A 23054-nucleotide genomic window follows, 5' to 3' on the forward strand; every position below is an offset into this window, starting at 1 on the left:
TGCACAAAGATTTTCCAGCTCACTGGACCTCAATCTAGGTGCCAACAGCCTGAGAGCAATTGTTACTGGGTCAGGTTAATTACGCAATTAACCCTTCACACTGCCACCACCACTTTTTTTACAGAGAAGGAGGAAACTCACAAATCTTAGCAGTAACACTATGATGTTTGAATAAGCATCTGAATACACACTGTCACCGCAGATAGATGTATCCAGAGGTTTTAAAACACACAGTAGCTCTCTTCAGAGACAGGGATTCTTAGTTTGCATTAAAGAGCTTTAGAAACAGTTCAACACTTTTCAGAAAATAGGATTTATTACTAAAAAGGTCAAAATAGTGCAATAAAAATATTTACAGAAAAGATGTAACCAATATATATATATAAATTGAGAGAGCAATAACACAACAGAGAGATAAAAGAAAGACGTTTAAGAAGGTAGAATACTTGGAGAAGTCCTGGTTTAAGCAGTGCCCTGAACAAAAGGGTACCTTTTCTCCCAAAGTTGGTTCCTGATGTTAAAAGGGAGAATCTCTTCATCTCTCTCTCTCCAGGCATGACAGCTTTTCTAGTGTCCCAGCAGGGGGTGTCTACTGAAGCCAAGGGCCAATAGCCTCATTTGGGGAGGGGGGGTTAGGCGGAGAACAAGGTGGTGACCCAAATCCCTCCCAAGTTTATACCATGGTCAATAACCTTCCATAGGTGCATGCAGCAGCCTAGCCACTGGCAGGTTAATATGCAGAACCATATTCTGAATGTCCAGACATATCGCTTTCTGCTCTCTGGTAGACGTTATCTAGGGGTGTAAGGTATCAGGTGACTTGTATTAAAATGACCTATCTGAACATATGCTTTGTTTTATTGTACATTGTTCCTCCCGAGATTTATGAAATTGTATGAAAAAGTGGTCTCAAGTGGGATGTCTGTTTTACTGCCACTCTGGAATGCTTCATGTCCAGTGACTGACTGGTGTATAGCTTTACGATCAGGCCAAGGCAAGGGTCTGACAGACATCATGGTACCAGCTAATTGGGTTTACAACCATGAAGTGTATCCAGCTGTGCCTGATGCTCTTGTGACCCCCAGCATACACACACACCACATGCTATTCAAAAAAAAGGGAGGGGGACTGATTTGGGGTGAGAATGATATTTGCAGAGTATGATCCAAATTATGATGGTCATTGTCCATATCTGTGCACACAATTATCACACTGCTCAAAAAAATTAAAGGAATACTTTGAAAACACATCAGATCTCATGGGGAAAAATTGCATGCTAAATATCTATACTGATATGGGCTGGGTAATGTGTTAAAAATGTAAGGATGCCCCATCAATTGATGGAAATGAAAATTATTAACCTGAATTGAAACATACCCCAAAAATCAAAGTGAAAAAATTTTGCTGAAATTTCACTGCAGCAACTCAAAATGGTACTCAATAGTTTGTATGGCCCTCACGTGCTTGTATGCATGCCTGACAACATCAGGGCATGCTCCTATTGAGATGACGGATGGTGTCCTGGGGTATTTCCTCCCAGATCTGGACCAGTGCATCACTGAGCTCCTGGACAGTCTGAGGTGCAAGCTGGCGGCATTGGATGGACTGAAAAATGATATCACAGAGGTGTTCTATTGGATTTAGGTCAGGCGAGCGTGAGGACTATTCAATGTTATCAATTCCTTCATCCTCCAGAAACTGCCTGCATACTGTCGCCACATGAGGCTGGGCATTGTCGTGCACCAGGCAGAACCCAGGACCCACTGCACCAGCATAGGATCTGACAATGGGTCCAAGGATTTCATCCCGATACCTAATGCAGCAGTGTTCACTTGATACTGACTTTGTCGTTTTTGAACTATGTCAATTGAAAGTAGAACTAAAGGAAAAAAGCAATTGTTCAGTACAATATATGTATATGATAAGTTTGATTGGCAAAATATTTGCAGCTTTCTGCATCTCCATCATATTCATTGGATTGTAAATGATCATCTCACTGTCAAGGTTTTCCCCACAATCTCTTTCTCCTGTAAACTGCCTAAACACCATCTCCTGCAGCTCCCGGTGCTCTAAATATATTTAATGGACATTTCGTATGCAATACAGTAAAATCTGATTGTCTAATAGTGCATAACCACCCACCATGTGACTAAATATCACAGGGCACCATAGGAAAATGTTGATGGGGTCCCTCAGTGACTGCTCTCTGTGACACATGGCAATATCATTTGGGACAGTCGTGCCAGTGATCCTAACATAAAGTAGGTATATTTCAACTGCAGGCAAAATTCTAGCTAAGATGACCAGAAATTCTGAAGGCAATAAATCTACGCACAGAATGGGGAGATGCAAAGGGGGTCTTTGACTAGTAACAGCAAAATCCCAAAGCATGATCCTATGCAGCTGACGTCAGCTCTACTGAAATGGAGACATCAAAAACCTCCCTATTAGGACCCTTTCCCATACTTGGGCCCCATAGTAGCCACCGTCTTCCACTCTACCTAAAATCTTCTGTGAAGATTGTGCAAAGATAATACAAAGTTCAAAATGTTCACAGTTATACTAACAGTATTTTAAATTATATGTAATTATTTTACATTTGAACATAAAGGGTCTAATGTGAGTTGCCTGGAGATCTCCTTTAAGATGGAGCAGATTGCAATCATTTTTATTTTGAGGCTTTGAAAGGTAGTATCATATAACCATTGCATGCTGGCCTCACTGTACAATATTTGTTTTGCAGCTTCTGTTCTACATTCAAGACAGTGATGATGTATATGGGTTAATTCAATTTCATGCTATAGAAAAGCAGAAAATCGTGAGCACTCGGCAAGGGCGATATCTGACCTTGAGTTTTATGAGGCAAGGTGGAACCAAAGGAGACGTGAAATTGATTTATACCACAATGTATATCCCAGCTGGTCCAGTGGATCCTGAGAGAGTTAAAGAAGGAGTTCTCAATGTGTCATTGAAAAACAGTGTTACTTTTCTGGAAAATAATTCACTGATTACTGTAAATGTGTCCATAAGGAATGACGCTTTTCTTCAAAACGGAGCTCATTTTTATATACAGGTACGATGTGATGACAAAATTTGATCTTTCTCTTAGTAACCTGTTACATGTTTGTCAATCAAAAACACAAACCCCAAAGTTATATAACAGTCATATTTTAATTTTTTTATTTAACTGAAAGGTTTTAATAAACATATTTTAAGGAACAGATTTAAATGACATGAAAGAGTAACTGTAGTTTATTTACAGATCCACCAGTACTACAAAAAAAGCATGCCAATGTATTCAGCTAAACTATTGTTTTTATCATAATTGCCACTAGACTTGACAAAACCAGGAGGCAACCCCTATTATGTTGTTCCCGTGGACAGCATATCCTTGCCTGTCCCATAGTTTATGTCAAGTCATTATTATTACTATTAATTTAGACTTATTCAGCTTTTAAACATAGTAATATAGCAAGATTGTAATTCAAATTTAAATGTCATGCTAAATTCACACATTTGTTCTCACATTTTATAGATACAGATTTATGGCAATTAGATATAGAATAGGAATTTAAAAAATCCAGATTATGATCAACCTTTATGTTTAGCAGCACTGTACAGTAGGAGATTAGAAACACTATCAATAAAATGCATCAATAATATTCAATTTATAGCTTGATCAATGGAAAAAAAGCCCCGTCTTTTAAGATATAGGCCTTGATGCATCACGCTTCAGTAACACTTTTGGCATGCTAAAGTGGCCTCTCAAACCTTATTATTATTATGTGTGTGTATATTGCTTGAAAGATCAATTTAGCTTACCTTAACTGCAACTAAAGCTTGATGAATCAGACCCAATAAGTAAGAAATAAACATTAAGGTGGAAGAAGTGCTTGGTTAGTGTAAAGGCTCTGAGTGGTATATCTTTTGCAGTGTTTTGCTGACTTTTTAACAGTTGTGGAGGTACATTTCTGACCTAGGGCACCCTTATAAATGTTCTCTGATATTTTTTATTATTATTATACAGGATTTATATAGCACCAACAGTTTGCTCAGTGCTTTACAATATAAAGGGAGACAAATCAGCGACAATACAAGAGGGTTAGAAGGGCCCTACTCCTTGGAGCTTACAAACTCACAAAGTTTACTGTCCCTGTAGCAAAATGTTTAACTTAGTGCTATACAGAAATCCTTATATATTAGGTGACCATTGCATTTAGATAAGAGGATGTTAAAGCGAAGTTCCACTTACGCTGTCAAAAAATAAAAGTCAGCAGCTACAAAAACTGTAGCTGCTGACTTTTAAAAAACACACACTCACCTGTCTCGCGGTCCCGTGGTGTGTCCCCTGCAGCCCGTTTTACCGGCCGTCTTCTCTGCCTGGGCGCTGACATGTTCAGTGTGGGCACCCGGCTGTGTCAGTTTGCAGCTTCACAGCCGGGTACCCACTGCGCATGCTCGAGTAGCGCTGCGCTTCCTGAATGTTTCTGTAGTCTTCTGGGACCTGTCACATATCCCAAAAGACTACAGGAAGGGAGGAAGTGAGGACACCTTCCACTTCCAATCGCCTAGGCGATCGGAGCGCAAGTGGGAGCGGGAACCTGTCAAATTTGGGTACCCGCTCCCCCTTCACCCCCCAAAGGTGCCAATTCTTAATGGGGAGTGGGGGACCAGTCTTTAAAGCAGAACTTCCCCTTTTGGGTGGAGCTCCACTTTAAGCTGTTGCTAGAATAGAGATGACAAAAAATAAGCTGTTGCTAGAACAGAGATGACAAAATTGGATTACCACAATTGGGTGTTAGCTAAATTAAATATTTCCAAATTGTTTTCCCTTTCATACCATAGAGCATTAGTTTGGGAAAGGTGGGGAAAGGTTTTGCTGTCCAGATTATTTCCTAATATCCAGCAGCCATTTATGTCTTTAAACATTCAAGTTGATCCACAAGTAATACAAAAATGTAGAAGAACTAACCGACAATAAACCCAAAGCAGTTTGTCTGAAACAAAAAGCTTTTACAGAATGCTTCCCCTTACGAAAAGGAAAAACATTTCCTGAAGAAAGAGCAGGTTGGCATCTTTTGAGTATTTCTTAATGTGTGATTCTTCTGGTAGGTGGCTGGCTACATTCCCAGAAACAACTTACTTTAACTTGTACAGAGAAAAGTGACCCTTTACTTATATTAGAAGTCTTTTTTATCCACCAACCCGTCTTGCTCGGACAAATGAGCCAAAAGATCAATGCACAGGGAAAAAAACAGCCAAAGTGTTAACAAGCAGACGCAGACCTTTGTTGTATTACACAGCTTAGTACAAGAGATTTTGAAAAACGTCCAATATATTTTACACAAAGAACAACATAGAATGAGCCATTGTTCATTCCAAGGATGTATTACGTAATACCCAAGATACTCTATTGAAGGTAAAATCCTTGACATGCTAGAGTGAAATTATGAGTAGATCATCCCAACTATAATATAATAAACCCGTGCTGTTTAAAAAAAAAAGAAAAAGAAAGCTTGGAAGTGAACCCGCCATTTTACTTTTAAATGTTTTACCTTCACCTGTTAAAGCAGGGGCGGACGGACAACTAATGGGGCCCCCGGGCAATAGGGGATCATGGGGCCCTGTGTCCTTGCCCAAGCTCAAAAAAGCCTATGAAAAAGGTACCAGTGGCATCTCATGGGGCCCCCTACTGACCCCAGGCCCTCGGGCAGTGCCCGAGTTTCCAAATGGTCAGTCCACCCCTGGGTTGAAGAATGTCACAAAGTGCAGTGGGCCCTCTGGGACTCATTCAGTAAAGGTAAATAGACTGTCCTGTTTGCAAGGGAAGTTGCACTTTGCAATGGAATGTTCCCCAGTGCTTTGTAAATGAGATGAAGCACTGCTGACTTCCATCAATTCTTTCATATGCAAGCAAAAATGCACTTTTTTTATTTTCTTTGCACATGATTAGGTAATCTTTACAAAGTGAAATGCCACCACATTCGCTCTCTCTTGCACAGTGTAATTTCACTTGGAAAGTGAACAGCCTGTTTGCCTTTAGTAAATCAACCCCAGAGAGGGACGTTCCAGTTGTATGTGGACTGACCCTTTCTGCCTAGTATTGTTGCAGTGTAAATCCCTATGCAGGCTTCATAAAGAGGTTAACACTTCATCTGTAGGAAACAAATGTGACCTGGTTCTGTAGATTGTAAAGCACAGCTGTTATTTGCTGAATTTAATAAATCTAAACGTTTCATAGTGCCATTTGGGCTCTCCTCTAGTTAATCCATTAGTGTTCATTTCTGTACACTCCAAGAAGTTAAAGTGTTAGTAAACCCAGGACCCTGCATTCGTTATATCTGGTTTCCCGCAGTACCCAGAACATGGAATGCAATTATTTTAGTAAATACAAAACTGCTAAATTCCTTTTCTCATCAGCAGTTGGAGTGGTTTAGTTTCCAGCAGGGCACTGGTTAAAGTTTGTAGGAGTTTTCATTCTCCCCAGATTGTCCTATGAGACTGCATGACCCCTGACCCTCTGTCTGGACAGTGCTGGTTGGCCCAGTTCTGATCATATGCACTCTCATAAGAAAACAAAGTCTAGCAATACACCCCAAACTGAGCAGGTGCAGCTTTCCCCCAAGTCTCTGTTTTATCAGGAGATGGATTGGGGACAGTAGAAGAAGGGGAGGATCAGAGAAGACAGGATCAAACATCCTTTTTACACAATGCAGAGGATTAACCCCTTAGGTTCCACAGTGAGTATAACAAGCATGCTTTAATGCATAGTACTAATTTTACTGATGTAGGTTTAGTAACACTTTAATAGACTTGTCAGACTCCAATTTGAGTGTAGGGAATGCAGTCCCAGAGCTTAATAATTATCTGACCCTTGGAACCTTCCAAGGTGTAGAGTCTACTGCTAGCAGCTATGGCCTTCTCTAACCAGCAATATAATGATCTAAAAATATAGACGCTGTACCCAAATGAGATTTATATAATATTGTTTTCACACAAATAGAGCTTTCTTTTGGTTCTATTTAATCACTGCTGTTTTTTTTATTTTTTTGATACAAAAAAAGACTGAACATTTTGAAAAAGAAAACAATATTTATTTCTGCTATAAAACATATCCAATAAAGAATCTTAAAAATCAAATTTCTTCATGAATTTTGGCCAAAATGTATTCTGCTACATGTGTTTGAGTAAAATAATCCCAATAAGTGTATATTGATTGGTTTGCATGAAAGGTATAGCACCTACAAACTATGGTATATATAATGGAATTTTTTTTTATACTGCTAATGGTGGTGATCAACTACTGCAATAGTGTGGTCTTTTTCAGGGATGAGAGACAGATATCATTCTCTCTGTACAGAGCTCTGTGTTGAATGTGAACACAGAGCTCTGGACTGTGATTGTATATAGCCGATTAGCAGATCCTGTCCATGAATTATTTGCTGGGACTTGCTGACAGGCTCCTGCTGTATAAATCACAGCGGGTGCCGGCCAGGGGGCACGTGCTCAAAACCCGGAAGTAGGTACATAGTAGGCAGTAGTACGACGCAGTACATTTCAAGCACAGGTGGTCGCTAATTGGTTAAACTATAAGAGCACCTTGCTTGGGGATGGATTTTTTATGTTTTGGGATTATGTAGAGTATCAGCCAGTGGCACAGAAAGTTCTTTGTAGGGAAAAGACTATTCTAACCAAATATACCAACAAATTGCAGATGCTAATATCCCACAGTCAGTATAGAATTAATATAATGGTTTAGAAACTGTACGTAATGATAGATATTTTAACAAGACAATGATCAACAAAACACCTCAAAGTCAACCTTTGAATGAGGTTGTGTAAGGTCCTTGATAGTCCCTAGACAACATTAATGCAAAATAAATAAATAAATATATATATATATATATATATATATATATATATAAAAAAAAAAAAAATATATATATATATATATATATATATATATATTAGACATACAAGATGCTGGCAGGCAACCAAAACCCAATAATGTTTCTAAACTAGAATCATAAACCAAGGAAGCGTAGGACAAAGATTGGTTAAAATAACTTTTTGGAGGCTGTGATCTCTACCAAAGGGATTGATGGAAAGTGATTATTACGAAGAACTAAACATTTTTTGTCCATGCTACATTTCAAGTTTCTGTTAAATTTACTAAATATTAACTGTGTATAAAAATGTATTATACTTTAAAAATGTTATTTGATTATACTTGTGTCACATCTATTGTTAAACTTTATTTAAAGATGCAATAGAAATGGCATTTGTACTTTTCACTTGATGGTTACATTGAATTCTGTATCTGATACACTGTGTTTCATATTTTAGCTTGAGTCCTGCGAATTACTGAGACCCATCCTCTTAGTGCCACCCATAAGTCCTAGACTTGGTTCTCTCCAGAATGTGACATTGAAAGTTACTTCAGACATTGCAAATGGAGAAATTGGTTTCACAACTAATCGCCCAATCATTGTGTCAGAACCTGAGAATGTTTCTTCTGAAGTGGTAAGCAAATGTTCACGTTTATAGTATGTTAGTTTGAGGATGACTTGTTTTCTCTTCAAGTCAATGCAACTGTTGCCTTGCTGCTTGCACAGTTGTAAGGGCAAAAGGCACATCATACAGTTCTTTATTTTGATATCTTTTATTCTTAACATATCTTTCACATGACCTCTGCAGTGCTTTTCAAAATAAACTTACCAAGCCTATCTATTTTTATTTATATAAGATAAACACTCCAACTCCTTAAACGATACATCCCCAAATAAAGCTGCTTGCTTCTTAAAAGAAATATATAGTGGGTGTGATATAATAGGCAGTAAGAGAGCATGTTGTCCCTGAAGTTGGTGTGTTAAAAGCTGAAAAAATGGACAAGCATAAGGATTTGAGTGACTGACAAAGGCCAAATTGTAATGGCTAAATGACTGGGCAAGAGCAATTCCAAAACTGCAGCTCTTGTGGGATGTTCCCTGTCTGCAGTGGTCAAGACCAACCAAAAGTGGTCCATGGAAGGAAAACAGGTGAACCAGCGATAGGGTAATGGTGGCCAAGGCTCTTTGATGCACATGGAGAGCAAAGGCTGCTCTTTGTATTCCAAACCAATAGAAGAGATACTGTAGATCAAATTGGTGAAATAGTTAAACCTCTTTCAGTAATGGCACTTTTGGGGAGGGTGGAGTGGGTTCCTGATTTTTACAGAAGTGGAAGTTTTCCTCCCCCTCTCTCCCTGAAGTCTTCTGGAACACATGACAGGTCCATTCACAATGTGCAGTGGGCACCCCGCTGTGAATTTGCAAGCTGTGTGCCCACAGATAAAATGCCAGCATCGGGGACAGAAGACGAGAGGTGCAAGTGACTGGGGTGAGCATATTGCTGGATCATTGGACAGGGGAGTGACCATTTAGTAAAAGGCAGCAGCAGTTTTTGTAGCTGCTGACTTTTAATTTATACTCAGGAGACTGGAGCTCCTCTTTAATTCTGGCTCTGATAGAAAGGTGTTAGAAAATTACAGTTTGATGTGTATGGGGCTGTATAACTCAGTCAGGGTGCTCATGCTGATCCATGTCCACAGCCAAAAGTACCTGCAATGGGCAGGTGAGCATCAGAACTGGACCACGGAGCAATAGAAGAAGGTGGTCTGGTCTGATTCTTTACACCATGTTGATATCCAAGTGAATGTGCTTTCCTTGCTTGGGGAAGAGATGGCACCAGGATGCACTATGGGAAGAAGGCAGGCCACAGAAGCAGTGTGATACTTTGGCCAATGTTCTGTTGGGAAACCTTGAGTCCTGCCAATCATGTGGATGCTACTTTGACATATACTGCCTACCTAAACATTGTTGCTGACCAAGTACACCCCGTCATTGAGTTGGTATTCCCTCATTTTAGTGGCTTCTTTCATCAGGATAATGCTCCCTGCCACACTGCAAAATGGTTCAAGAATGGTTTTAGGATCACATTAAGGAATTTCAGGTTTTAACTTGGCTTCCAAATTCTCCAGAACTCAAGCATCTATGGGATGTGCTTGTAAAACAAGTCCGATCCATGGAGTCCCAATCTCACAACTTAAAGGATCTGCTACTGATGGCCTGTTGCCACATACCACAGCATAGCTTCAGAGGTCTAGTGGCATCCATGCCTCAATGGCTCAGGGTTGTTTTGATGGTAAAAGGGGGAACTACTCAGTATTAGGTGGGTGTTCATATGTTATGGTAGGTGGTCATAGTGTTATGGCTGATCAGTGTATTTAACCTCCCTGGCGGTATTACGAGTGTAGCTCGTTTCAGCACCAAAAGCGGTAACCCCGAGCTACACTCGGGAATACCCTGCAGCGCAGCCCTGGGATCTCTTCTCCACTTACCGTGTCCTGCGCTGCTGCGATGTCCCTCCTGCAGTGTCCCCTGCAATGTCCTCCGGCGGATGCCGGCATCTGTCTTCTGGGTTTCGTTCCCTGCGACATCGGGACGTACGGGGGACGGAACTGGCGGGAAATTTGAAAGTTGTAAAAGTGACATTCACTAAATTCACTAAAATCACATAGTAAAACATTACTGTATCAAACCATTTCACATACATTTTGTCCCTAGTGCTTTGTCCTGTGCCCTGCCTGCATTTTTACTGTTCTTCCTGCCTGGAAACTGAGAATCGTCCATGGCATCCAAAAAGCGTCCCTTTAGGTCAAAAGCGGTTTTAGACCAGCTAGAGAACAGTGATAGTAAATTAGAACTACTTGCAGAATTGAGTGATAATGATTCGTGGGGAAATTCGTCATCAGACACTGAAAACGATTTTGCAACTTTGCTCAGTGATGTGCGAACTTGGCACTATATTTCAAATTTCAGTGTTTTTGGTTTGATTATATTATTTAATTAAATTTATTATTATTATATTATTATTTTTTATGATTATTTATTAAAATATAATTTATGATTTCGTGTTTCAAATTTTAACATACCCGGGATGTTTACTAGATTATTGTTCGGACAGATTTCAGTGAGTTATTCCTAAAAATTACAGGACTACAACAAAAAATATATATATTTCCATGCAAAAAAATTTACCGCTTTGAGCACAGAAATATGGACATAATCAGACCGCTACGGAGGTTAAAGCTAAAATGTTTTGAATAGAAAGTGGAGGGGAGAGTAAAGATTTTACAGTTATCAGAACAGAAATAGAGGGGAAATCTTCCAGTGGGGACACCTGTTCTAATGACAACTGTCTCTCTAAAAGCAGGAAAATCTTTGCAACAGGACACAGACAGCAAAAAAGAGGGATGTTTAACCATTCTTTGCTGTGTCCAAAGCTAAAACAAATATTGGTTTTAAATACATTTTAACTTTAATATGTGTTCTTCCATTTGCCTTTTCAATTTTTATTACTCATGAACCCATGTTCCTTTCAGGTATCAATAGCTCTTCATCGTGATGGAACGGGAGAAGATGCAGTTGTCTATTGGAGTCTGAAACCTTCTGGCCCCAATGCAAATGACATCACATTTGGAGACTTAAGTCCTTTCAATGGTTCTGTGATCTTTCTTTCTGGACAAAGCGACACAGTAATAAATATCACGATTAAAGGTGATGACATACCTGAACTTAATGAAACTGTCATCATATCTTTGGACAGGTATATTTTTTATTAAATAATACAGTTATTAAATGTGTCATTTACAAATCTGTAGGAACAAACATACATTAGGTATAGAAATTGATTAGTGTTAACCAAAATATAGGAGCTGCTAGTGGTACCTGTATTTCTACTGAGTGGTAGATTTCAAACACTTTGTATCCAAAAGGAGAAAGCCCACTGAGTAGGACACTTAATCGATAGTTCAAAAACCTGCTCCCTTGACTGACAGCCATCACATAAATGAGAACATTAATACAATGGTAAAAAGTATCAGCAGCTCTAGGGAACATAGAATTATAAAAAATGAATACAAAGTGAAATGAGATCAGGTGCAGAGAACTTGTCAAAGGTCATGTTGATGATAAATGTCCATCTAAAGTCTCTGAGACACTGCTTACCTATCTGAGGGAAAATTGTTTAGACAATAAAGGATGTTTCATACTGTATAACTGTTCCAGTATTTGCAGATTAAAAAACACAACAAAGGGAATTTAACAAAACTGGAGCAGCCAGAATCTGAAGCAGATGTGTGTAGCAACCAATAAGCTTCTATCTTTCATTTTCAAGCTTTAACTGGACAAGCTGAAGATAGAAGCTTGGCTGCCATGCACAGCTGCTCCAGATTCTGTCTGTTCCAGTTTTGATCAATTCCCCCCAATGTGATTAGCGAGCTTGAATCTTCTAACTCACATTTTTTTAAAGGGTTGTGAGTATACATTACACAAAGTTCAGGAGCCTATAAAAGTTCAGGAGCCTGTAAAATCTAGGAACCAGCAAGTAGTTAGGGCAACCAAGATTTATTTCAAATGAAAATGGTAGGAAAGGGATCACAAAAGCTAGGCAAACACTACACTGTTTTAAACACAATGGAGTTGATTTATAAAAATTGGAAAGAGCAAAATTTGGTGCAGCTGTTCATGGTAGCCAATAGCCATGGCAGCTTCTAACTTGTAGACCAAAGCCCGGTGAAGAAACCAGCCAGGTGAGGACAGCGCTGGATCCTGGGACAGGTGAGTGTCTATTTATTAAAAGTCAGCAGCCACAGTTTTTTTTGGCTACTAACTTTTAATTTTTTAAAAGGTACTGAAGAACCACTTTAAATAGGACTTTAGCTTAGGGAAAAATACTTTTTCACTTGGGAAAAAGGCTCCCAAGTAAATCTTTATCAGTGTCCTATTTATTAAAGTTTGAAATCATTGGTATATTTGCCTTTTTCCCTGCTCTTCTCTCGATTTGTGTGTTTGTTAATACTCAGACAGGAATGGGACTTGATCTGTGCTTCACAGTTGTCTAGTTTACCCTTGTACTATGTTACACCATGTCAGCTATTGTCTGCATGGGTGTGCTGTCTGCATTGATGTATAAGACAATTTTCTATTCTTCAACAAATCACTCATGACTTGGTCTAAATCAAGGTCATCTCAGTGTTAAAGGGAGTATAAAGGTGGGTACACATGGATCGAAATATACTCGGTTTAGAAAGGACAAGCCAATTTTGATCTATGTGTGGCACCAGAAGTCGATTGGTAGGTTGACTTCTGTTTTAAACTGTTGGAAGACTTTAATTTGATCAGGTGCTGGATCCAATCAGCTGCAGCACAGGTCAGTGTATTCTGACAGCGGAGGAATCCCCACTGTCAGAATGCAATAGCACAATGGGGAGGATTCCTCCATGCACCTCGCTTGTGTGGATGGGGGAATCTGTACATTTTTTCATTCAGCTCATTGGCTGAACAAAAAAAAACTAACCGTGTATGCCCAGCTTAATAATCCTTCAACCTTCAAATGTTTTACTCCTCTGGCTGGCATACACTTTGCTCTCTGGCACATTTGTCCTCTATTGTGGTGTAACATTTGACTTTGACCATAGCCTGCACATGTGTGGGTAGCTGGGTGACAGGCTATAGCTCATTCAACATACACTATATTAGTACTGAAATGTATTGTAATTGTATTGTCTCCCTTATATTGTAAAGCACTGCACAAACTGTTGGCGCTATATAAATCCTGTATAATAATAATAATATTAGAAACTTTAAAGTCTTAAGACTTGAGAATTATTTTGTCACCCGACTTTAATTTTCTGGTCCATAAAATACTGTTATTATACTTCTAACAAACTCAGTAAATTTCTTTAACAAAGGTGTTTCATTATGCTTCAAGTCAGATTTTCAAGTCATTCAATATTACGGAAATCAATACAAGCCCTAGACCTGTCCCAGACAATATTTGTGGATATAGATGTTAATTAGAAATTCCTGTGATGTCATTGACCAAATGTGGTCATGTCCATAATTGGTCAGTGATGTCACCCGGGAGACCCTGCCTGTTTGTTTCTACGTAGTTGCTGGAGCCTTCCTTTGTGGATGAGCAGTTGTTGGAGAGGATCTTGTCAGCGGTCAGTGGGTTTTTTCTTTTGGTAGGCATAGTTCATCATGATTGATGTGAATGTGCATCAAATGATGATTTGTTTGACAGTGGATTTACATCCTGGGGCTTTTTTGAGTTTTTTTAAAGGGCCTGTCAAAAACTGCATGCGTTTTTATTTACTAACTTTTTATTATATACCCCTTACTTAGCCTTTGCTTCCAGATTCCGATAACCCCCCCTGCCCACAGAACCCCACAAGACCCAGGCCAAGGTTGTGAGAAGGCAACCCTTGTCCTCATCTACATGACAACCTGGCAAGGTACCCCAATGTTTTATAAGGTTCCCTCTCACCATGTGGCCTGCTGTGGTTCAGGAAGGGGGAGAGGGGGGTTCTATGTTAATCTCCCACCTTTCCTGGTCTGTTAGGCTGCATGCTCAGATAAGGACTTGGTTTGGATTTTTGGGGAGGACCCCATGATTTTTTTGGCTAAAAGTCAAGCATTCAGATGAATGCTTGAACAAGAAGGTTTGGTCCAAACCTGTGTTCAAACTAAATTTGGGTTTTATACCTAGTTATCACCAGAACAGGAATCAAAGTGAAATCCTAAAATGAGGGTCACCTGTTTTAGGGACAAATGTATAAGAGGGGAATTCTTCACAGGGTTTTTGTAACTTCCTGTTGTGTCTACCAGAGAGTAAAACTTCTTAAACAGAGCAAAAAAAAATCTCATAGGGTTTAAACCTTTCCTGCTTAAACCAAATCCATATCCAAAGTAAAGTGTTTTCTTTATATTTTAAAGCAATGTGGGTGGCAGACAAAAATGATTTGAGTGGTGCACCTTTACAGAAATATCTCATCTATACATTAATAACCACTCGTTTTGTTTAGGTTGGTGATCACATGCAGTATGGTTGCTACAAACAGAATAGGCCTTTTCACACATACAAAAATAAAACCAAAGAAGTAATGCTTGGTCTGGCTTCATGCAAAGCGGTACAGAATTTGCTCAGCATCCACAGATTGGAGCTTGGCAGCAGACGTACAGGAAGAGAGCTGGCAGGAGATGTTGTAAATGAATCCTGACATAGTGTTTGGTCGAGGGGTCATCCCTCATTATAGAGGACTGACATTTCTTTTTAAAGGCTTTGTAAACAGGGCAGCACCCAACAAATAGGGCTCCCATAAAGTCAGCAGTGTTATGTGTGCTGAAAGAATAAAAGTTTCTCTTTTAGTCTTAGCCTGTTTATTGAGGTTTTGGCAGAATGTTCCCTCAATCCCTTACTTTTCCTCCCGACTCCTTTCCTGTTTTGCCAGGGTAGAAACAGAAAGATTTGTGGTTTACATTGGGTAAGTGTAACAACCTGTGTGAAATGAGTGAAGAATGACTGAGCCTCATTCTATGTTCATTATGTATTGACTTCTGATGGACAATATTTACGCATGAAGATGAAATGCACCCCTTTGCATGTCTATCAGTGTAATCACTTACTTGCATGGTCTGTTAATTGTGATATATATTGTTCAGTAAGAAAAAACATAAAGTGCACAATACATAAATCTATGTGAATGACATAAAATGACTCTTTCTTTAATTGACTGTAATGGTGAGTTGTAGTTGGCTACCATGGTATTCAAATCATTGGTGTTCTATTCAATAGATCCTGAAGAGATCTGTTTGTGGAACATGTAAGTTCTTTATGGGTTATATATTAGTGTGTTTCTGTTTGTACGGTTATAGTCAGATTGATCTGAAATAGTTCTTCTTTTTCACAGTAATTTTACATATCCTATATTCAAAATACTAACCACAACATACAAAGCCATCCACAACACTGCCCCTAGCTACATCACCAACCTCATCCGCAAATTTCGTCCAAATCGCCTGCTCCGCTCCTTCCAAGACATCTTGCTCTCTATCTCCCTCATCTCCTCCCACGCTCACCTCCAGGACTTCCCCAGAGCCTCTCCCATCCTCTGGAACTCCCTACCGCAGTATGTCTGGTCAGTCCCCACTCTGTCTGCCTTTAGGCGACTTTTGAAAACTAATTTATTCAGGAAAGCCTTCAGAACCCCCACCTAAGAACTGTACATGAGCCACCTCCATCAAATCATCCCCTGCAGCTATCACCTTTTGTATCACCTCCCCCTTCCTTTAGATTGTAAGCTCCACAAGCACGGCCCTTCTATTCCTTCTGTACTGAAATGTATTGTAATCGTACTGTCTCCCTTTACAGTTGTGACCAAAATTATTCAACCCCCAATGCTGTAAAGGGGTTTAGGGACTATAGTGTACATTTGGAATTGTATTCAGAATCAAATCCTACAAGGACGTTGTAACTACCCAAATGCAACTAAAATGACATCAATTGTTTATGTAATACAGTAGTAAATGGTTCTTATGTGGTTTCTTCATTGCCACAATTATTCAACCCCTTAAAGACTACCACTCTGAAGAACAGAGGTTCATACAGGTGCTTTCCATCAGGTATTGAAAACACCTGTGGATGTCACCGAGCAGCAATCAAGCATAATAAGCACCAATTAGGCAGCTTTAAAATGACTGTGATACTCAGCTCCTTCTAGACATTTACTGGTGTGGTTACAAACATGGTGAAGGCAAGAGAATGGTCCAGGAAGACAAGAGAAGAGGTGATTTCTCTTCACAGGAAGGGCAATGGCTATAAGAAGATTGCAAAGATGTTAAACATACCAAGAGACACCTTAGGAAGCATCATTCGCAAATTCAAGGCAAAGGGCACTGTTGAAACGCTACCTGGTCGTGGCAGAAAGAAGATGCTGACTTCGACTGCTGTGCGCTACCTGAAGCGTAGAGTGGAGAGAAGTCCCCGTGTGACTGCTGAGGAACTGAGAAAAGATTTGTCAGATGTGGGTACAGAAGTTTCAGCCCAGACAATAAGACGCACACTGCGTAATGAAGGCCTCCGTGCCAGAACTCCCAGGCGTACCCCCTTGCTGTCTCCAAAGAATAAGAAGAGTCGACTGCAGTATGCCAAAAGCCATGTGGACAAACCACAAAAGTTGTGGGATAGTGTTCTGTGGACTGATGAAACAAAATTAGAACTGTTTGGGCCCATGGATCAACGCTATGTTTGGAGGAGGAAGAACAAGGCCTATGATGAAAAGAACACCTTGCCTACTGTGAAGCATGGTGGAGGGTCAATCATGCTTTGGGGCTGTTTTGCTTCTGCAGGTACAGGGAAGCTTCAGCGTGTGCAAGGTACCATGAATTCTCTTCAGTACCAGGAGATATTGGATGGAAACGTGATGCAGTCCGTCACACACCTGAGGCTTGGGAGACGTTGGACCTTTCAACAGGACAATGATCCCAAGCATACCTCCAAGTCCACTAGAGCATGGTTGCAGAGGAAAGGCTGGAACATTTTGGAGTGGCCATCGCAGTCACCAGACTTAAATCCGATTGAGAACCTCTGGTGGGACTTAAAGAAAGCAGTTGCAGTGCGCAAGCCTAAGAATGTGACTGAACTGGAGGCCTTTGCCCATGAAGAATGGGCGAAGATACCCGTAGATCGCTGCAAGACACTTGTGTCAAGCTATGCTTCACGTTTAAAAGCTGTTATAACTGTAAAAGGATGCTGTACTAAGTACTAAGATTGAATGTCACTTGGGGGTTGAATAAAACTGATAATGCTGTGAGCACAGAAAAGACATTTGTGGTTATTTCATTATAACTGTTATGTTATATTTGTCTGACCTACAAGTGCCTCTTTAATGTAAATGTAAGCAAGATGACTGAATGATCAAAAGCAATGTCAAACTGGCCAAAACACTCAATTTCAGTGGGGGTTGAATAATTTTGGTCACAACTGTATATTGTAAAGCGTTGTGCAAAACATTGGCGCTATATAAATCCTGTATACTAATAATAATAATAATTTCCTACCTTTGCATGGGTTTCCTTTAGTCGCTCCATGCTCTTCATGCAATTCAAAAACAAACCAGTAATTTGAAAAGCTTACATCCACATTACATAGTTACATAGTTAGTCTGGCTGAAAAAACGCAAAAGTCCATCCAGTTCAACCATAAAAAAAATAAATTGTAATCCTACACCCACAGTTGATCAAGAGGAAGGAAAAACCCAGCAAGTCATGATCCAATTTGCTCCTGCAGGAGAAAAAATTCCTTCCTGATCCCCCAAGAGGCAATCGGATATTCCCTGTATCAACTTTACCTGTAAATGTTAGTATCCAGTTATATTCTGTGTATCTAGGAAAGAATCCAGGCCTTTTTTGAAGCAATCCACTGAGCTGGCCAGAACTAACTCTTGAGGGAGTCTATTCCACATTTTCAAAGCTCTCACTGTGAAGAAACCTTTCTGTGTTTGGAGATTAAATGTATTTTCTTCCAGACGTAAAGAGTGCCCCCTTGTCCTCTCTGTTGACCTTAGGGTGAATAAATCTACACCGAGTTCACTATATGATCCACTGATGTATTTATAAATGTTGATCATATCCCCCCTTAATCTCCTCTTCTCTGCCCAAAACTGAACTGCATATTCCAGATGAGGTCTTACTAATGATTTGTACAGGGGTACTATGATATCTCTCTCTCTCTGGAGTCTATACCTCTTTTAATACAAGAGAGGATTTTGCGCGCTTTACAAAACTGCAGCTTGGCATTGCATGGCCTAATGATATACTTTTTAGGCCCATTTAGAGACAAGGGTTGAAGAAAACGGTAAATGTTCTCTAAAGTGCTGCAAAAACAGGCCATATCTGTGTGAATGAGTAAAATAAATAATGTGCTTTTGTTCAATCCCAACTCTAGCTAAAACATTTATTTTATTTATGAAGGGCTGGGAAAGTGTAGGATCCCTGTCAAGAAGACAGAGAATTAGGGGAAGTCTTTCCAGTAAGGGCACACACAAAAACATGTCTATTATTAGTAGAGTAGGTAAGTTTTGGGACCTCGTTTTAGGTCATGATTACTGTTTCTGTCACTTTTCCCATTTATTCTAATTCTGTAACTTTTGGGAGGATTTCCCATTACTTCCTGTATCAATGACACTCATGATGAGGGCAGGTGGTACAGGGTAACCCTCCCCTACTAAAGAATAGTTACACTTTCATTTTCCTAAACATATTTTCATAAATATAAACTGACCTGGCACTTTATTAGGTACACCTCTTCAATTGCTTGGTAAAACAAATTGCTAATCAGCCAATCACATGGCAGCAACTCAATGCATTTAGGCATGTAGACATGTTGAAGACAACTTGCTGAAGTTCAAACCGAGTATCAGAATGGGGAAGAAAGGGGATTTAAGTGACTTTGAACATGGCATGCTTGTTGGTGCCAGATGGGCTGGTCTGAGTATTTAAATAACTGCTGATCTACTGAGAGTTTCATGCACAACCATCTCCAGGGTTTACAAAGAATGGTCAAAAAAAGAGAAAATATCCAGTGAGCAGCAGTTGTGTGGATGGAAATGCCTTGTTGATGTCAGAGGAGAATGGGCAGACTGCAACATTCAGATGGTAAGGTCAGATTTTGGCGTAAACAACATGAAAGCACGGATCCATCCTGCCTTGTATCAAAGGTTCAGGCTGCTGGTGATGGTGTAATGATGTGGAGCATATATCCTTGGCACTAGCAAGGTGTACCTAATAAATGGCCGGTGAATGTGGCTTTCAGGTGTATTGTATTGTAGCAGGTTGACACAGGAGATACAAATACCTTGACATTGCTTAGAAATGAAAGCTCCCAATTTATTGTGTATTTTATACATATTTTCTTGCTTTCTACAACAATGCAGTATTTCTTATCACTTCTACTTTAGCTGTAAAAAATATAATTTGAAATGTTCAATATAAAATGATAGGTGTTCCTTCTAGAAGGAGTTTTACAAGAAGGTTGTCCTTGAAAAAGATTACATTCCTTTTTCTGATAATCTATATTTTCAGTATAGTCAACCAGCAATCCTATGTATGAATAACAACAAAGTCTGTTTACGTACAACATACTGCACAATACGGAACTGCAAACTGTATTGTAATACAAAATATCGCGTAGTGATAGAAAATATATTAGTGTTGTTGCAGAACTGGTTTTATGTATTTTCGTAGCTTGTTGTTAAAACAAACCTGACATGTCCTGAAATATTCCTGAAGTAACAACAACACTGAAGTGCTTGCAAATACTAGTTTTAGCCCCAGGTCACACCGGATCCCACTTTGAAATCGTGATACTTCACTTGAAGTTGCACAATTTCAAAGTAGGATGTCAGTGTAACTTCGGGTGTAACTTAATAGACATCTGTGCGACTTCATGCACAGATGTCTATGCAAGTCACACCCTAAATCAGCAAAATTTGTGCAGGAACTAATCGGTGCAAGTCTCAGTGGCCTTGATTAAAACAGTTCCATTATCGATCATTGGCTACCTGGAGTTTGCATTTTCTCCCTGTGACTCCCTCCTACCTGGGTTCCCTCCAGGTACTCTGGTTTCCTCCTACACTCCAAAGACATGCTTGTAGGTTAATTGGCTCCTGTCTAAATTGGCCCTAGTATGTGTATGTCTGAATGTGAGTTAGGGACTTTAGATTGTACACCCCTTGAGGGTTAGGGACTGATGTGAATGTACAATATATATGTAAAGCGCTGCGTAAATTGATGGCGCTATATAAGTACCTGAAATAAATAAATAAATTGGATGCCATTTGTTGTGCGATTTGAACGGTCAAATCACATGACAATTCGCATCAGTGTGAACCAGGTCTTAGTCTTCATCTTTCCCTTGGGGACCTTTGGATCTTAGGATCACGCTGTATGTAGAGGCTCAACTTCTGTCCAAATTGATATTACATTTTACCTCTGCTAATTTCATTGTCCAGTGTCAAAACTTCAGTGGGCAGTACAGGTTCACACATTTGATGGTTTCACAATCAAAACATAACAACTTAAGACATAAGGCAGGAGGAAACACAACGTTACATAATAATGTGAAACCAGCCATTTGCATGGCCTAGACATGTACAGAACAAAAACATTTGTTTTGTTTCAATTCATTATTTAAATCATTTCATTTTGTTAAATTAATTTAGTTCATTTAATTAGTTTTTGGAATTCATTGTGGTTTTAAATTTGATTTGAATTCAATTTGACTGAATTCGAATTGGCATTCAAATTCTAATTTATTCTATTCGAAAATCAAATTTTGGAAGATAGTTATATTCTTTCTATTCTATTCTATTCTCTTATTTTCTATTCTTTTTTATGCTATACTTTTCTAATCTATTTGAATTCAAATTTGTTCTATTCAAATTTCGGAAGTCGGTTGTATTCTATTGTTTTTTCTATTCTATTCAAATTCGAATGCATTCTATTTTATTGTATTCTATTGTTTATTCTATTATTTTCTGCTCTGTTCTGTTCTGCCTGTTCTTTTCTATTCTATTGTAATCTATTCAAAATTCTAGTTTATTCTATTTGAAATTTGAATTTCGGAAGACAGTTATATTCTTTCTATTTTATTCTATTCTGTTGTTTTTTTCTATTCTATTCTATTCTTTTCTATTCTATTTTTTCTATTCTTTTCTTTTCCATTCTATTCTATTTGAATTCAAATTTATTCTATTTGAAATTCAAATTTCAGAAGACAGTTATATTATTTCTGTTTTATTCTATTCTATTCTATTATTTTCTATTCTATTCTATTCTATTCTATTCTATTGTATTCTATTCTTTCATATTTCATTCTATTCTATTATCTACTTGAAATTCAAATTTCGGAAGACAGTTATATTCTTTCTGTTTTATTCTATTCTTTTCTATTCTATTGAACACTATTCTTTTATTGTCTATTCTATTCTATTCTAATCTATTCTATTTTTTTCTGTTCTATTCTTTTCTTTTCTATTCAAATTTATTCTATTCGAAATTCGAATTTCAGAAGATAGTTATATTCTTTCTATTTGATTCTGTTCTATTGTTTTTTCTATTCTATTCTTCTCTATTCTGTTTTTTTCTATTATATTATATTATTTTCTATGCTAATCTATTCCATTCTTTTACATTATGTTGTATTGTAGGCTATTCTTTTATTGTCTATGCTATTATTTTCTATTCAATTCTATTCTCTTCTTTTGTATTCAAATTTGATTCAAATTCAATTCAAATTTGAATTTCAGCTGGATTTCATTTCGTTCTTTCGGATTCATTACTGATATAATTCGGAAATTCAGAATTTTCTAAATTTAGACTTTAGTTCCACTTCAAGTTGCCCACCGCTCTATAGCAGAAATACTACTACAGGGGGCAAACTCACGTGTATATGCGTTATCTGCATTTCCATTGGTGGCTACGGATGTCAATCACTGGGTCCAAGCCGTAGGTTCTCCGCTGGCAACCGGTGATCGCCAAGTGACACTGACAGAGGAGAGACCTGTGTGTAAACAGCACAGCAGACAAAAACACAGCAGCATATTTCCCAAGTAAAACACACACAGCACATGTTGTAAAACAGCACACAGTTAACCCTTTATTCACCCCAGATGTTAACCTCTTTCTGTCCAGTGTCATTAGTACAGTGTCAATGCTTTTTATTAGCTCTGATCGCTGTGTCAGTGTCATTGGGATGTCAGTGGCAGTTAGTCAGTTCCCACCCAAAGTCCCGCAGTCTCGCAGTCCCATAGTCCCATTATAAGTCACTGATCGCAGCCATTACTAGTATAAAAAATTTGTAGATGCTATAACTTTCATGTAAACCTATTAATATACACGTAAATTTTTTTTAGCACAAGATTTTTTTTTTAGCAAACACGTAGCAGAATACATTTTGTCCTAAATTTATGACGAAATTTGATTTTTAAAATTTTTTTACTGGATATGTTTTATAGCAAAAAGTCAAAAATATTTTTTTTTTCAAAATTGACGGTCTTATATTGTTTATAGCGCAAAAAATAAGTGATCAAATACCACTGAAAAAAGCTCTATTTGTGGGAAAAACAGGACATAAATTTCATTTGGGTGCAGCGTTGCATGTCACTGCAATTG

The 23054-nt window shown here is 38.7% G+C and overlaps 1 protein-coding gene across 1 annotated transcript in view; it reads left to right on the forward strand.

Moving 5' to 3' along the window:
• Positions 1-23054, forward strand: part of ADGRV1 (adhesion G protein-coupled receptor V1) — a 500140-nt gene that overhangs the window by 57470 nt on the left and 419616 nt on the right. The window contains exons 11-13 of the mRNA XM_089679659.1: positions 2744-3073; positions 8347-8523; positions 11423-11646. Coding sequence (XP_089535785.1) covers positions 2744-3073; positions 8347-8523; positions 11423-11646 — 731 coding nt within the window. The remainder of the gene's footprint in view (positions 1-2743; positions 3074-8346; positions 8524-11422; positions 11647-23054) is intronic.

The sequence above is a fragment of the Staurois parvus genome, unplaced genomic scaffold (assembly GCF_062004578.1).
Source record: "Staurois parvus isolate SC_StPar_1 unplaced genomic scaffold, SC_StPar_1.0 ptg000229l, whole genome shotgun sequence".
Classification (NCBI taxonomy): domain Eukaryota; kingdom Metazoa; phylum Chordata; class Amphibia; order Anura; family Ranidae; genus Staurois; species Staurois parvus.